Raw genomic sequence first — 18,528 nt, 5'->3', positions numbered from 1 at the left:
TTTGGCTGCATTGAAAAGTACAGTTATTAAAATGTGACATACATTTAAGCCAGAAAACAAAAGTAACACAAAGATCTGAGAGCAGCCCGCAGCAGGACGAGTGCTCGTGTGTGTGATGAGGTCGCTCCTGGAGGAGAGATGACTTGAAGCCGCCCGTCACCGGGGTGATAGGACACGCCCTTAAGTTTAGGAGCTGTGAGTGCGGTGGGCTGCTCCTGCTCAGACCCCCGCAGGATTGGACCGTGACAAACTGCAGCTCGTTGCCACGCTGTACCGTACACTTGTTTGGCGCATCCTCCGCGCTCGGTAACGCTGCTGTCGGTGCTGGAGACCGGGCAAAGTGGAGAGTTTGCAGCGGAGGCGAGCACACACGCCCCGGGATGGACGCGCTCAAATCCGCCGGAAGAGCCATCATCAAGAGCCCCGGAGTCCCGCGGCACACATGGGGAACTTCTAAGCACGAGAGTGAGTCTGACATTAATATAAGGCTCCTTACTGGCTTTTATGAATTTGAAGTGTTTCCTTACCCATGGTTTTTGCATTGTAGGTGTTTTCTTGCTTTGGTTTATTTATAGTCTGTAATTAAAATACTGTAAAGCTTATAACCATAGAGGGTATCTGACTAAATGTACAAATTGCAACTGCACACTGGGATTATTATGACATGAAACCTGATAATGCAGTGTTTTATGTACATACATACATCTCTATTATTCTCAATTCTGTTAACAGTCCCAAAGATGAAGGCCAGGTAACTTTCACACATCCTCACACTGGACAGTGCATTGCAGACTTACTCTCCGTTACCATGGTAACCGCATGAGCATCACTTGCCAAATAAACTGTCAGAAATGAGAGGAAATGGATCAGTTTGGGTCTGTTTTGTTTGACAGCCTGATGTTAAGTCTTAAAGGGAGTTTAATTCGAAAAGCTACAATGTAAAAACAGAGCCTGTTACATTCACTTTAGAGTCCACTTTCTTGGACCCTATATCCCTCCTCAGCACCTTTAAACAGTGGTGTTAAGCTGACCTTTTCCACCGACAAGTATCTGTGGCTGGAGGCCTGTGAGTGAAGGGTCAGTGCTGTGGCTCTTTTCTCCATCAGTGCTCTCTTACTGCCGGGGAGCTGCTGTCATATTGATGTGTGAAGTGCTGTCTGAATACTCGCTCCCCGCAGCTACACAGCCAATTACTACAACTCGCACTGACATAAACGCGAGTATGCGGGTTCTGACTCAACCTGAATATCTGCTCATTGAAAAGTCAGGTACCAGCCAGGCCCTGATACCAGCCAGGCCCTGATACCAGCCAGGCCCTGATACCTTCAACAGCTAGAAATGTGTTCTTGTTCATTATAAATAATTGGAATTCAAATTGGCTTCTGATAATGAGTTGTTTTGAATATTCAGCGCCTGAGTTTGACCTCAGAGGCTCTGTCACTATGCAGTAGCTGAAGCTGTTGCTGTCTTCTTTTCCCTACATTGAAGATAAGGAGAGCTGACGTTTCCCAACAGCACACTCTCCTGAAACTTATTGTCTGTGTCACTTTTCAAACCTCTGCGTTGGGCTTTCTCTGCCGCCTTGTTACTGATTTCAAAGTGTAAGGGTGATGTTGACGGCTTCTCGGTGCAAGGTGTCGGAGGTAGTTTTTGCTAGATGAACGGTTTGGAAAAGGTAAGCAAGTCCATATTGTGCAGACTGGTCTTTTTGGATAGTTATTGTGTGTTGTGTGGATTTATGCACGCAGCTCATATATAGCAAGTGTAATCATAATAATGTTCAGTTGGAATGGTGTGCTACATTCAGGTTTGTATTGGCTGATGACAGAGAACAGATCATCAGTTAAGCCACAGAAAACGACAAAACGATCCATCTGAGTTTGTCAGGTTCTGTTTTTATGTTAATATAATAAATGTGCAGCTGTAATTATTCTAATTTAGGTATTAACAGGGATGTGGTGTGAGCAAGAACTTGATATGACAGTGGACAAAAAAAGATACCTTCATGTATTATGCTGTAATAATAGTTTATTTAAAGTTACCTTGTGACTTCTGGAAAATAATCAATAACTGTTCAGATATAGTTTTGATACTTTTTGGAGAGAACCTTTTTTTTGTCCTTCAATTGGATAAATGTCCAGTGTTGCAACGCACAGTTCAAGAATAACAGGAGAATATGCTATGGTAAAAAATCTGATACATCACTATCAAAAATAGACTTAATTCTAATATAAAACTGTGCAAAATGAGTAAAGTACAAAGCTACAATAATCTTATGTACATACTATGACTGCAGTTAAAGAAAAGTAGGTCAAGTTTGGTATCAGTTTGTAATTGAGTTAGGGGTGGACGATAATGGCAGAAATGTCAATATTCTTTTGGAGTATCCCAATAATGATAGTTGGACAACATTTTTTTTTTTTTTTTTTTCAATCAGCTCTTTTTGTAGTATTTTTAATATAATCAATATTCTCAATGTTTAAACACTATTCACGATAGTATAAAAAATGTTGATACTCATCTCTAATCTGGCTCTAATCGATTTTGACAACCCTGAACCCGAAACCATAAAACAACATAGATCTGAGTGAAATATGTTGAAGAATACAAAAGAGCTGAGCCTGTACATTTGTGTTATTTTAGTTATACACCTAGAATAGGGACGTGTGCAGTTATCCTCCCCGTGGTCGGCTATTGTCATCTGCTGAGGTCAAAGGCACTGGATGGTACAGAAGAGCACACAGCAGGTGCCTAGGGACCCAGCCTTCCCCTTGTATCCTGTCACCGCTCCACAGACCCCACACTTGCCCTTGGCGCCAAGGACACAGTCCACAGTGTACTGTCTGCACCACTTTAAAGGCAAGCTTTGGAACAAGCCCAGGAGCATAAGGATGCACACAACATGAACTGAATTGAAAATAGCAGTGTTGCAAACTGTTTTAAGATCCCTCTGAAACCCTGTTGTCAGTATCCTTTCCCCCTGAATCACTGAAGTGAGGTCAGGTATAGCATTTCATTATGTTGTACTTTCTGAGATGAATACACCCTGAGCTGCTTAGTAAAATAGTGTTAAAATTACATATTGGCTACATTTAATTACAATTGTAAACCATTTCTAGTAGTAAATAACATTTCCTTATTTTTCAATTGCATTGAAAAATTGTGTTGTTGTGGAAAGTGTGTCACTGTCACTATAGAGTGCAGCCTTTTGCTTAGACACTGCTTTTATCCTTGCACAGATTCAAGCTGGTTAAAGTTCAGAAGTAAATGTTTCCAATCAATGTCGCCAGCTTTAAATCAACTATACTTGATTTCACCAGCAACTTCTTTGTCAACGTCATTAGTCAAAATAGAGAAGCAGATGAACCAACGTTCACAGTCCCAGAGCATCCCCAGTCCTTAGACCCTCCTTCTTGGTGAGGAAAAAGTACAAAAAAAAACTGTGGGAAAAAGTAGAAACCTTGAGGAGAACCACAGTGAAGGAGAAAGGCTACTCCCACAGACAGGCTGTAGATGGTCCAGGACTGACGCACATTTGAGACTGCAGTGCCAGAAACACTCAAGAGAGAGGGACTGAGGCTCATCTAATAAAGGCAGAAGTCATCCAGGCAGATCTTTGAATTTATTCTGACAGTGCTGCGGTGTGTGATAGAGCCACAGCGTATCTGAAGGGAAAAGTCACCTGCCAAATGTATTGTTACTTCACATCCCAAGTCTCGCCGCTCTCGCCCACACTCCCTGTTCCTCCATGTTCCTGTTGTGTCCCTTTTCATTCAGCCGTTCGCTTGTCGCCATAGGAAAACAGTGTCACCTTGTTTTGACATATTTGCATCAAATCAGATGCCTTTCCTCTCTTAACGAATGGACAATGGCAGTGACATGTGCCAGACCTCCAGTTTTCAACACTTTGGGCACTGCCTCCCAACCACCATCTCCCACCCAAAAATGACCGTTCACAACTATACATGTCAGTGTCACCATATCAAATTTCAGTGTTATAAATGAAGGAAAAAGAAACATCATTACTATACAAAAATATTCACAATTACTGACACATAAGAAGAATGCATCCTTTATTTACATTATTGTTCCCATAGTATGACTCAAACATTCTGAATGCAATAGTGACATTATTATGATACAAACAGCCACATAAAAAAGCACCACCCATTTATATGTACTTTTTTTAGAGTAGAGAATTGAAATTATTTAATTTTGCTCATAAAAAGTGAAATAGTTGTATTTCTTGCGATCATATTGCGACCTGAATAATCACTATTATTGATCTTGACATCCCTATCCACAGATCATCCTCCCAAATGCACAATGACACTGTTGCACTCCAGTCACTTATTCAGCCGCTCTCCCCCGTTTGACGCTAACTAACCGCTGTTTAACGCGCGAGTGTCAAAACATGGCCTCTGGTGTCTCACTGGAGGCGTGGTGTGAAATCAGTGGCCTGCGTTGACTCGTGTTCTTGCGTTAGAACCTGACAGCAGCGAGAGTGACATTCAGGAGGGGGGTTGTGGGTGAGCCCGGGACCCTCCAGGAGCAATTATCTCGGGATGGCTTGTTAAGAGCCAGCCGCCCGTGAGTCACAGAGAGATGCCCGCGTGAGAGGCAAGGCATTGTGGGAACAGAGCGGATAATGAAGGAGAGGATGCGAGCCGTAGAGATGGAGGCTCTGGATCTGCTGAAGGGGGGGATTCCAGGGGTCTGTGTGATAGAGAAGAGGAGGAGGGGGTGATCATGTCTGGTGATGTGGATTTGTGTTGTGTTGGGGAATTAAAACACCTTTTGATATTGACTTAGTACCGGATTACACACGACTATATAACCTTCAGTCATACATTCATTAAGCGATTATCTTATTTCTGGTGAAATTTAGCTCATGAGCGCAGATTGAAACGGCAGCTTTGAATAAACTGACTGTGATTGGATCTTCTTTGCAAGAGGTACAGGAACGGTGAAATTTGCATAACTTCGCGCAGGAAGGCGCCATGGCAGAAGCGGGCTATTGGAATAATGAGATGTTTTTTACGTGAAGGTATATTTAAAAGTGTTAAAAATCAGATACTAATCATAATATTAGAAATAGAAAAATCGATCCAAAAATACCACATTAACAAGACAAAATGAACAGTTCTAACGTTACATAGAGTTTTATCAAAGCTAGCAGTGTTTACTAGAGAAAGTACTATATTTTGTGTTGTGTCATTCTATTGTCTAAAACCTTAATTTAAAAAGAACCAAGATTTTTTTTGTCGATTGCAGCTCTATTAACGTCTAAATTTTGGTTTAAATCAATTTGATATTTTTGTTGTAGCATTGCATTTTCTCAGGAGGTGTAACTCCAACAATCTTGTCGCTATTTTGCTGTATCTTGAGAGATCTTTTGGAATGAGATCTTGTCCGATTCTTAGTAAAGTAAACAGGGGAATTAAGGCATATTTTTCTTGCATATTGTCCCCAAGCCCAAAGACTATGCCTCACTATGTACAACCTTGACTAAGTGCTCGCGCTTAGCTTATCTGCGGTTTGTTACACAGTGATTTCACAGGACAGATTTCTCATCTTTACTGTGCATAATTCGCGCTCACATCCGACTCGGCGAGCAGAGATGTAGCGATAGAGAGTGCTGCTAATGAGTTTTCATGGGGCTGGGAAACCTGTCCATGTCCAATAGATTTAGTGTCTCGAGATCAGCAGATGTCTCGTGTCTCAAACACAAATCACAGGCTGGTTTGATGGATGGAGATTTACTTTCAACACTGGGCAAAATGACACTTTCAAGTGAAATATGAAAGAAAACGATCGTATTTATTTAAGGGATGTTAAAGAATGTATACAGCATGACCTTAGGGAACATGGATATTTATTTTTTCAGCCTGACCATTATGGAAATCTGGTGGCTGATGCAGATCGTACGTCTACATTTATTATTTTATATAAGTTCAGAAACATTCAAGTTGTAATTAAGGGTTGATAGTGTTATCTGTCAGTTTTATAAGTAAGTAAGTAAGTATTTTTTTTTTGTATAGCACCTTTCACAGACAGAAGTCACAAAGTGCTTCACAAAAACACAGAATAAAACAATAAAAACACAAAGAACTTACAGAGAGCAATACACATACAACAATAGTCAAATCAGTCCTAAAGCAAATGTAATTAAAAGGCTCGACTAAATCAAAAGGTTTTGAGCTGACCCTTAAAAGCAACAACAGAATCCAGTGACCGCAGGACTCTGTTACATTTTGTGTTGAAAATATTGCCTCATGTAGAGTAATAGTTAACTCAACATGTACAGAAATACCATATTTTCCGCACTATAAGGCGCACTTAAAGTAGCTGTGTGCTTTTTAATCCAGTTTGCCTTAGATATGGATTCATTCTGATTGTGCTTACTGACCTCAAAGGGATTTTTTGTGGTAAACGTTTTGTTTCGCTTAATGTGCCTTGTAGTCCGGTGCACTTATATATGAAAAATGATTAAAAATAGACAGTGCGCTAGGGTTGTGTTCAAAATATCAATGCGGCGATATATCATCACGGACTCCGTATCGATATGCGTATCGATACTGATACACAGTATCGATATTTTTGTTGATTTATAAAAATAAAAATACAAAATTAAGATTTTTGTGGCCCGTAGGCTTTAAACGAGGTGGAATAGTACTTTTGCTGTTTGTGCTGCTCCTCTCGGCCGAGTGAGAAGGAGCTGTGGACCTGATCAGAAGCTGATCTGTGCAGAAGAAGCTTCTGCAGCATGTTCAGACCAGGCCAACTGTTTGGCAAGAAACACGCAGAGTGTTTACTAGAATGTGTTCCTTATATTTCTATTTGGATCAGTTGGTTGGATGTATGAAGTAATTAGAGCATAATGGATTGCTTTGTAGATAAACATGACATTTCATAAATTTAAAAAAAAAGTAAAAACACTAACCAAATTTTAAAGACCCTTTTTTCAAAAATGTATCGGGATACGTATCGTAATAAGGGAATTGTATCGCAATATACAAGTATCGGGATACGTATCGTATCGCGAGGGTCTTGGCAATATATAGTGCAGAAAATACGGTAGTTAACTCTCTCATGTGTATCAACTTCCTTTCAATCGCTAAAATCTTTTGTCTTAAATTGTTAATCACTATGGCAACAGTCCTAAACCCACTGCTCAAAAGTATGAATCCCTTTACATCATGTTGCATTGCAGAAATAAGACGACACCTTTCACTTGTCTGTGCCTGTGACTGTTGGAGTGAGTGTGTTTTCCTCTCTGTCGTGTCCCACTAGAATTGCTCTTCAAGCCTGAGCCTGGTGTTATTGAAGCTGAACCACGTCATATTCTCTATTGATTTTGTCTGCGGTCCTATGGGGAGCTGTGATGTATGGCAGCCACATAACACACTTCATGACTTATGTGTTTTTGATATTGTGTGTTTTTATAGCATCTTTCAGTTCATGGGGCTCATGAACTGTTTACCATTTCTAAGCTTGGCAGGCCAAAAATCCTTTGCTGGATGCTGTTTTATGCATATAATTAAAGGGTTTTGACACCAACAAGAAGTAAGTTATGTAACACCAGGAAATGCAGAGGACTTGTCTCTGGAGTGTTCACAGCTCTGCAGGCGAAAATAAGCACTAGAGTCTGGAACCAAGTGGAACATTTCATAACAATAACATTTGCCATTGTTTTGCATTTTCTATCTGAGCTCAAGAGGTTTAGTTTGTTATTAAATTGCCTGTGGCTTTTAAAAGTAAAAGTACATACTAGTGATGGGTAGATACCTCTCTATAGTCCCTGTCGTATATTGATACAGACAGAAGTATGGAAAAGTTTAGATACTTGTGCAAAAATATCAATACTTAAATTGATTTTTAAAACGCTATTGTTTTAATCAAATAATTGTTCTACTTTTCAAATACATTGTTTATATTTGATGTTTTCTGCACATATATTTAATTTATTTTATTATATATTATTATTATTATTATTATATATATATATATATTTTGTAAAATAATCAAAATTTCAGTGCATTTTAAAACAAAACTCATTGGTAATACTTGACTTGCTTACAGTTTATTACAGCTTTAATCCATTGAACAGATAAGACAAGTGGTCAGAGGTAAAGGTTCAGACATGTTTCTATTTTTTTTCATCTTATTTTACAGTCATTTCAATTATAACATGGTATCTTGGAGGGCAAATTCGAACACACATATATAATAGAATAATACAACCGTTTTCATCCAACCACTCAATAATCCCCACAAACCCTGCTTGTGTTCGCCGTATCTTAGCTCTTCCATTGATTTAACTTGATCCAGCACGAGCCCAGTCCAGAGAGGTCGAGTATCCAGCGCTCAGACACACATCCATCACTCCACTGGATGGCTTTAAGTGCTTCATCGCATTAAGGGGGATCCTGCGGGATGCTCTCATCTGTTACAATCCAAACAACATCAGCATCTTTAGAAGGTGCCCTCAAAATGGGAAAGCAAATCATTAGTAAAGTGGTGTCTTTCTGTAGTTTAGTACTGGGATTCAAGATCTGTTTTTTACCACAAAGCTTTTTATAGCCTTGCCCTTAAAAAGGGCAAGGCTGTACAAAATGAAAATTACACCTTGTCAAAGCTGCTAATTTAAGGAAAAAACCTTCCACAGCACAAATTCACAAATGAATACTAACTAAACTATGACATGAATGCATTAGACGTACCTTGTTATACTCTGTTAGTTTATGTGCTGAGTCACTCAACAAAAACAAGATGGCCCTGATACCACTGCAAGTCACCTCTGTTTTAATGCTCAATGCCAAACCAGAAAACCAAAAAGAAAAGAGATTCAGTAAAGTACATGTTTGCATAATATAAGCCTTCCGTATGGCATGTTGTAACCTTTAAATCTGTATTTTTGCATATTCAGTACTGCAATGCTCAGACCATCTTTGTCTTCATCCTAAACATGAGCACAATGTGGACAACGGCTGCAGAAACCAACTCTAAAAGACAAAGAACTTGAATTAAGTCCAAAACCATCTTCTAGATTAATCATAGAAGCCTCTTCAAGTAAAACATGCACTGATTAGTATTCAGTTTATACGTCTTTTTTACTACGCCTGATTACTTGTTATCTCTTTATACAGCTTCTATAAAAGTTCCATCTTCTTATCAGTCCAAAACAGCTTATGCAAACATGAAGTAATTAAGTAAAGACACATAGTTTACTTTTAGACCTCAGAACACTTGAAGTGTTGTACATATTTTACTCACATGAGGATCAGTGATTATCATAATTAACAGCAAACATGATGAGAGTGGAAACAAAATATATGGATATGGCAAACCAAGTACACTAACATTAAAAGGACTTATGTTGAATTGATTATAATTAACATGAATTTTATTTTGCGTCTTTGTTACTTTACTCCTACCAAGCTCATGTATTTGTCCAAATCCACATTTGTTGTCTGGTGACAGACATTACATTAAAACAGCTGTCAATCAAAGGCCCAGACCCAACATTACAATTATCTCTTCCTCTCTTCTCCCAATGTTATAACTATTATCATGGTTAAGCAGTTGATTCTAAGGATTCATAAACATTTCCTGACCAGACAGTTGCTCCTATAGTTTGTTTGAATATAGAAGGATTTAGAACAGACCATAAAGTGGGACGATCCAACCAGAGTCGCTAAACTGAGCTTTAAAGGGCTGATGTGTTAGACTTTTGGATAGGACATGTTTGATTTCCCTGATGGCTCACCTGAGATGACCTTGAATTGAAGGAAAAGTGATGGACAAATGATTTATGTATCTTGAACCCAACTGGACTCATGTCCCTACTGGCTGCTTGTCTTGTCATAACTCAAATGAATCATCGTATGACGTTTTAACCCAAACAACATCTGTCTACTGTGAATATATCACACCATAGACGTGTCAACTTGGTCCGCACATCTTTTTGTTCCCGATTGAAGAGCTTTGAAGTGGCTGAAATTTTAGAAATATTATGTAAATTTAAACAGATCCGGTTATTGTGTTTATTCCAAAAGTTTTTTGCATAATGTAGTGCTGAAGTTTCCCTTTCTCTCTACTTGTTTGTAAAATGATCCAGGCCGGTGGGTGGTATTATGTCACTAACATAGCTTCAGGTAGGTACTCAGGTGTATAATGTTTAACTGGAGTGGTCTGGTTGGCACATTTTTCAGCATTAATCATTCTACTTCACACTTAAGGTGCTTTGTAGTTCCCTTTGAAGCCGGGCCAGGGCGTTCAGTGATAAAATTTGCAGGTACCGCCTCCCGCTGCCGGATGCGAGTGATGGAGCGCCTGCGTCGCTATAGCAATGCAGGCTGTTTGATCCATTGACATGTCAAGATGGTTTTCTGTGTCATTTATTGCTTCGTTTGTAATTACATTTGGAATAAGAGGAGGTTAATGCAATCTGTTTAAAAAGTACTTGCTGAGTGATTCATGTTCGAGCGGTGTTGTGTTCAGGGCACATTGTGGTGAAGCAGAAGAGGTGATGGATGAGTTGGAAAGAAGATCTTGGAAGGATGGGCCAGATTAACAATCCTTAAGGCAGAGTCTGAAAGCCAACTAACCATACACCCCCACCCACGCTGCAGCCGCCCACCGGCTCAATGTGCGGCCTATTTTCTCAGTCAATGTGCTGTCCTAGATTCAAAGTTTGGTTAAATGAGTGAAACAGTAAGGCCACATTCTTGAGGAGACGCGTGCAGGAGGAATTCTATGTTTTAGAGCATTGTCCGGTAAGGGTTGCTACAAACATTTGGTGATTTACATGTTGCAGACAAATGATTTACATGTTGCAGACAAATGATTTACTCGGATGGCATTCTTATAGTATTTCAGTTCAGTTTCGATCCATTGGGTGATATTGCAATTGTTGTTCTGGAGACATGCAACATCCGAACATCGTCTTTAATTAAAACTACAAAGGTACTCATTTTTGTGAATATCGTCCACCGCTATTAGATAGAATAGTATCTCTTGAAATGAAGTTACAAAAGCCAATTCTGGACTATGTTGTAAAATTGATTTGCCCAGATTTGTCCTTGTAGAATTATGTTCTGTAATTGTTAGATTGTTCTGGTTTAATATTTTTATTGCTTCAGTAAAACTTCAAAGAAGGGATGTAACAAAATGGAATTATATCTCATTGTACAATATTATCACAATTCATTTGACGGTATGATATTGCGATATTGCGGGGAACAGAACAGAATTGCAGAAATGTCATTTTTCCGTTTAAATGCCTTGACAAACTTACAAATAATTACTGTTATATTCCAAAGAACTAAGATATGCAAGTGGTTTTAAAGGGTCTATATCAAGCAAAATTAAAATGTCAGAGTATTTAACCTTCTTACAGTGCTGTTGGTGCCTCATATATGTGCCCAAAGTGGTTTTTGATTGATTCCTGCCATCTTTAGCTAGAGAATAGTCTCTATCCTTCCCCTCGGATGAACAGACGAGAGGCACGCTTCCCTGTTTCAGCCCATCCTCCAGGAAGCACTCTGTACCTGTCACACGCAGTATCACGGTATTTTGATTATTATTACATCCCTACTCGAATACAGCGTACAGACAATATTCAGGAAGTAGAATACTGTATATGAAAGAATAACACAATTTCAACAAAAGTTGCCAATTGGAACGTATTTGTGTAGCTTCTAAATACAGAAAATGAACAAAGCTCACGACAAAGAACCATTGTCTCTGGCAGAGCATATTCAGCCTGGTCCAACGCCGGTGCAAATGAATAGAAGGCACATGGAGCAGATCGAGACAGCTGGTGATCGCTGCATGTGCTGGAGGGACCGCAGAGAGCAAATGCTGCCTTTTCTCTGCGCTCCACCTCCTGTGAGTCGCTGCACATGCCAGCTGTTTGTAAAACAATGTTATTCGGGAGTTTCTTTTATCGACATATTTTTATCTATGTCTGTGTGAGAGCGTAATGTAATCAGGGAACATTCAGCCGGAGTGGAGGTGTGAAGTGCTGCTCTTTATATTAACACACGTCATCAGAGCAGCGGGGCCTCCTTCTTTAATCCTGTCAGCGCTTTTTAGATTAAATCACCTGCTGCACTGCCTCCCCACACTGTGCACAGGTGGGCCATACAAACATGCGTCTGACAGAAATTGCACTGCAGCTTGTGGTAAAGGTGGGCAAAAAAAGCACAGTCGAATCACAAAATTGCAGTTTAAATGGTCGCAATTATTTAAGTCCTTTGCAAATAACAAAATATCCTGTCTTAGCGTGTATGAACTAGCTAACACTGTAGTTTAGACCGCTACAAACATGTCCTGAAAATACACGTGATTCTTTTATTAGTTTAGCAGTAGTTCAGTCTTCTCTCAGATGTTGCTGCTTCTGGACATGTTCAAAATGTGAACTTTGAACAGAATCTCACTATCAAAACGCAATCGCAATATTTGTCAGGCAAAGAATCGTTCAGTCCCGATAACAATATTCAGATGATATTGACACAATGCATCAGGAATGTAAGAGGTATTAGAAATATAACTTTATTCTCTTGTTTGGAATGTTAGACTAGATATTTCTCTCTCTTTTTGAGGTTATTTTCAACAGTTTTAATTATAAACATCTAATTTTGTCTACCAAAACAACAATTTGCAATATTAATATTTTTGTTCAATATTGCTCCCATAGCTTGTGCTTATTTTCAAATGTATTTACTTTTATCTCACCTTTATTTACCGCGTCGCTCCATTTAGGTCTTTCCTTCCTGCTGCTGTCAGACTTTATAACAGACACTGTTAGTCCTGAACACTCGCAATACTGACCTAACATATGTGTCATATGTGCAATTACTGTGAAATTCATCTGCAATCTATGTGCCGTCATGACACATATTCATGTGCAATTACTGTCGCGATCACATGCAATGGTATTTATGTATTTATTTTGATCTTTATTTTTTTCCCCTCCATCCCTTGTTGGGTTTTGTCTATGGGAGTTTTTGTTTATAGGAGATCTTCTACTGAGAGTGTTTTTCAAACTTCCTAAAAGTGATCTGTTCTTTTCTTCTGTATCTGCCTCTGTATCTACCTGCGTTGCAACAATGAAATTTCCCCATGTGGGACAAAAAAGGAATATCTTATCTTATCTTAAAACCAATTCTCATTTGCAGCTTTGTTCAAGAGGCAGAAATAAGAATATGAGGATGATTAAGGCAGTTTGCATTTACTATATATCTTCACATGAATCAACTAGAAAATCCTCAAGAAAGTTATTGTCACTAACATTTCTCCATATACTACATACCGGTATACGTATATCCTATTTCACAACTCTACTAAAACTCTGCTCGCTAACTACCAGCTGCCCAACTCAATTAAACGTTGTGGGAAATATAATCTGAAATGCATGTTTTGCAATTGCTCACACCGCACCTGCCATTACTGCAACTGCTACTTATACGACTATATATCTCGAGTGTAATATGATGAATAATTTACTGCTACAGCTTCTGCAACAAATACTCCTGCACGATAGTAATAATAAAAGTAACGTACCTCGGAAAAAGTAACGTACCAGTCGCACCAGCCAAGAAATGCATAATAGAGAAGAAAAAAACATATATAAGTTGCACTGGAGTATGAAATGCAGTTGCAAGTGTGAAAATAACAAATAATATCACATATAAGTCGCTCCGGAGTATAAGTATAAGTATATAAGTATAAGTCGCACCCCGACCAAAACTTTAAAAAAAGGTGTGACTTATTGTCCGGAAAATACGCTATATTGTGTTCCAAACTAGGTGAAAGTGTCAGCATACGTTCAGTAGTTTCTTTGTCATGTAAGTCAGAACTGCAGCCTCATTCCTTACGCAACTGTCGCTTCTATCTTTGGACCCAAGCTGAACTCATTAAACATTTACTGACTTCTTTTTGGGGAGAAATCCAATGGAAACCCTGCCGCAAAAAACATGCTTCCTCTTAATTATTAATTTGTCACAACATGGACAATGCATCTTCAGAGTGTTGAGTGTTTGACCGTGATTACATTTCCATTTCTTAATACTACATTCTCAACCAAACCTCATCTCTGACCTTTTTTAATTAACAAGCGCGCTCCACGGGAATAAATGAAGTTTAGGATTGATTCTCAGAAGAACAATTAGTACCATTTCGTAGCACAAACACAAACACAGGGCTTCCTCGTTGCCCGCGGCGGCTCCTCAGCGCGCGCACACACAGCATCACACTTAATAACATCAAATGCCGTCTGAAGCGGGGCCCCGTCGCGTGATTGAAGATGGTTTAATAATTCAGGGCCGTTGGAAGCTGTGTAAACGCTGTCAGGCTCCACAGCTGCACGGGGCCCGCCAATGACAGATGGTCCGGTCCATGAGGGGACAGCGCAGAGAAGCGGCGCCGGGTTGGACTCTTTTATCCTGTATATTTATCTCCCTAAAGAGTGAATGTTGTGAATGTTGGCTGTCAGTCCAAGCCTCTTGAATCAAGCCATCAATACTTGCAGCTGAAGAGAGGTACTTGTGTTTAAGTAATATTGTGAGTACAGTAGGCTGCTAAAGGAAAGCTAAGTGCTAATCAGGATCAGAATTATCCTTACTCTTTTCGTTACAGACATGTAGCCGGCCAGCCGAAGAGACAGAGAGTGTTATCAAAAATAAAGAAACTAAAATGAAACATCAGCGTCACAGTAAGAATAAAATGCTATATACCGTATTTTCCGGACTATAAGTCGCAAGTTTTTCATAGTTTTGACCGGGGTGCGACTTATACTCCAGAGCGATTTATATGTGATATTATTTGTTATTTTCATACTGGCAACCACAAGAGGGCGCTCTAGGCTCTAAGCGACGCAGAAGAAGAATCTGCACTTCCTCTACCTCTGGAGTTTGTGGAGTTCTTTAGAAGTGACACAGAGGAAGAAGAATTCAATGGATTTAGTGATTTGGGGTAAAACTGATGCTTTGGTAAACTTGTTAGCATGTTCTTTATGCTATAGTTATCTGAATAACTGTTCATATGTTACGTTAACATACCAGACACTTACCACAGTTCTGTCTGTGCCTCATGTAGCTGAAGGTGTTAGCGTTAGCATACGTACACCTATTCACCATGTTCTCTCATCTGTTATTATTTTTAATTGCATTTCAAGACACGCCTGCGACTTATACTCCAGTGCGACTTATATATGTTTTTTTCTTCTTTATTGTGCATTTTTTGGCTGGTGCGACTTATACTCCGGTGAGACTTATAGTCCGGAAAATACGGTACCGGTATCTGTCTTTTTATCGACAACAGAATAATATTACATTTAATTGAACTTAATACAAATGTTTTTTTACCCTATCATTATTTTAATTATTATGATTATTATGAATTATGATGATGCTGATTATTATTATATTACATGCTCATTTACATCACAATTACATTTTATTTCACAATGATTTTACAATACACAGTTAATACAGTTCAGCACAAACTGCATCTACTTCACAAGTAAAAACAGACGATCTGGTGTAAACTGTTCAAAACGGCTCTTTATATTTTGTTGATTTGTTTCAAAGTAAAGACAACTACTACGGTAACTAACCAGCTTGCTGCACTCCCTGAAGAACATAACACTTGGCACTCTTGTTCTATTTTAGTGTAATTCTGATGTTATGATTTTTATGATTTTAAACTGAATCATAAGTGCTATTATTTTTTAACGCTGGTATACTATTAAATGCCTGGAAGTGACGTGTTCTAAGAAATCCCTTGAACAGTTTCTCTTTACTGTGAATCAAAACAAGTCTCTGTTTTCTGTGTTTATGTGTTTATCTCAAGTGCCTCTATTCATAGCCCTGTCTGCTTACTTGTGATGTTTTTATGCCAAAACGTTGCGCTGCAAAGAGCTTTGTAAACAACACAATGCTCAAAATAGTTCATGTGTTTTTATGGTGTCGTACTGTTTCTTTTTCTCCTGTAAGTGAGAAAAAGTTAGTTTGCTGTTCATTGTAATATCAAAAAACACTCATTCCTATAATTGAAATGTGCAACTTTTTCGCCAAGCTGTAACTGAATGTGTGTAACTAAAACTGACCTTCCCAGGCTGTTGTAGTTTATCCTTTTATTATCGAACTGTTGTTTTTAGAGCTGGACGATATTGATCGATCTCGATTTCCTTTTCTGCATTCACTTTTCTTTTAAAAAAAACTTGATAAATATTGTGTTCAATGTGTATTTCCTGAGCATGAGTAGAGTTGTAGTCGATTAAATAATCAAAACTAAAGTGTGGCAAAAGCTCTCAAAATGATTCAGTGTGTCTGTAGCATCCGACCATGTATCTGACTCAAACTGAGCTGAAACGCAGACAACTGCAAAAACAACAATTTATTCTGAAAATAATAGGAAACGGTGAATTAATTGAAGTAAAAGCTCATGTTGTGCTCTCAAATCTTCAGCCAACTCAGTTTGTGCCTCTTCATTTCTGCTGCTGCCCCAAATAAATCAAAATAAAATAATTAGTCCACTCATTTTGGTCAACTTAGACGCCATCGACCATATAATCGACTAAACGACTAAAGGTCTGCAGCCCTAAACACGGTCGACTTAGATTTAGATTTTATGTCGGCGCCATCTAACACAAAAAACTTCAAATATTTATCATGTTAGACAATTCACTGACAATTAGAAATGACTGAATCTGTTACATTTTTAGTGATCTACATTTTAATCTTACAAGAATCATTTGGAATAGACAGAAGAAAACCATTCCACGTCACAGCGAAACCGGTCTCAACACCTGACAAACGGCAAAGCATCGAGGGGACGTGACAATGTTTGTAAATGAGCAATGTCCTTTGAGAGATTTGACGTGTGTGTTTCCATCGTGCAGAGCTGCCGGAGAACTGGACCGACACCAAAGAGACTCTGCTGGAGGGCATGGTGTTCAACGTCAAGTACCTGGGCATGACTCTGGTGGGACAGCCCAAAGGAGAGGACATGGCCTCCGCTGCCATACACAGGATCGTGGCCACGGTGAGTCAATCATCTGCACTTTATGGAGCATTTCTACACTCGGAGCCTTGTTGCATTATTCATGTAAAGATAAAGTGAATAGTAAGCAGCAACACTGTACACTTTGTGCTCGCATGAAAGCGCGCGGTTAAAAAATATGAAGGCAACGAGTGACAAGCTGAAGATATCAATTACGCGGATTCTTTTTATTGGCCGTCCCTTGTGGATTTGAGGGAAGTGACACCCCCGCACTGCAATCTGCTCGATCTGGTGGATCTAACGGAGCCAGCGAATGTTAAAGGTGCACTATGTAACTTTTCTGCCACCTCCATGAAGATGTTTGGGTTTTGCCTGGCCTATTCTACAGCGGGGTTTGGAGTTGTGACACGTTTCTGTTGCTGAAAAGATGCTGCTGCAGTACATCATCCACTGAAACATTATCAAAGAACTCGATTGCACGATTGATTGAAAAGACGTGCGTGTAATGTCCGTGTCACTGAGTCTGGCACTAGGGATTTGGCTTTAGTGGTCATTTTGGGTGTTTTCTGGTTCAGATGTTTGCTCAGGACATTCCAAAATGGTCAATTATTATATTATTACATTGTTAAAAGTTATCATCTTTATAAATCATTGTCCACATAAATACATGCAAACATTTTCTACGATAGTTCTACAGTCTACGCAGGGGATAGTCATTTCTGAGCAAAAAAAACACCCGTAATTGAGTAAATGCAAGATTGATACTAATAATGTCTTTAATACAGTGGAACATTTTCATAGGGACTGAACTTCCACCAGAAAAAAAAATTACATAATGCAACTTTAAAAAGTCTGAAAAGTTGACACTGTTATGTTGGTGCAAAAGAAAGTACAAAATCTGATCAAAATTGTAACTCAACCAACCACAAAAGCTGAATTTCAATTAAAGAATTACAATAATTTTGACCTGCACAAAAGCAAAAGCCATAATCCTTTTAATATTAAAAAGTGAATAGTATTATAGGGACTTTCCCTTATGGCTGGACTAAGACAAGACCAAAGAACCAAATGTTAGACTGTGACTCCATTTGCTGTATCTGAATTTGACAGATTTTGCCTCGTGGCTTGACACAAATACAGCAGTGAACGTGGTTATCACTATCACGTAAATTAGCTGCCACAGTCTGCTTCATACTGTCGACTACAGTGACACTTGTTTTAAGTGTGGCACATTTGCACGCTTCCTCTCCAGGGCATTAAGGCAGCGAGCCGTCCTTGAAAAGTCCTAGTTTTGCAGATGTACTTTCCCCTCTTCGTTTTAGCTTTTAAGTCTGCTTCATTGTCGGCAATTTGGGTCAGTTTTTATGTGATATTGCATGAAAGTACCAACATAATGCAATTTTTGTGTTTGTCAGCATAATACAATTGGACAATGTTAACTATGTTACGTTTCAAGCTGATATGGCGGAATATTTAGAACAGAACAGAAAAACGCAGCCACGACCAGAGAGAGGACAA

At 39.0% G+C, this 18,528-nt stretch overlaps 1 protein-coding gene across 2 annotated transcripts in view; it reads left to right on the top strand.

Annotated features, from left to right (window-relative positions):
- The first annotated feature begins 200 nt into the window (after positions 1 to 200).
- LOC140357070 (low density lipoprotein receptor adapter protein 1) overlaps positions 201 to 18,528 on the top strand; it is a 38,059-nt gene continuing 19,731 nt past the window's right edge. The window contains exons 1-2 of one of the 2 annotated variants that reach the window (XM_072442021.1): positions 201 to 465; positions 16,910 to 17,052. In XM_072442021.1, coding sequence (XP_072298122.1) covers positions 381 to 465; positions 16,910 to 17,052 — 228 coding nt within the window. In that variant the 5' untranslated portion in view covers positions 201 to 380. The remainder of the gene's footprint in view (positions 466 to 16,909; positions 17,053 to 18,528) is intronic. The other variant, XM_072442020.1, reaches the window with a different exon arrangement.

This window comes from Eucyclogobius newberryi, unplaced genomic scaffold (genome assembly GCF_026437365.1).
Source record: "Eucyclogobius newberryi isolate DKJ021-1_F unplaced genomic scaffold, fEucNew1.0.hap1 SCAF_1, whole genome shotgun sequence".
Classification (NCBI taxonomy): domain Eukaryota; kingdom Metazoa; phylum Chordata; class Actinopteri; order Gobiiformes; family Gobiidae; genus Eucyclogobius; species Eucyclogobius newberryi.
Note: the sequence above shows the minus strand (reverse complement) of the source record. Positions and strands in the feature narration are given on the sequence as shown.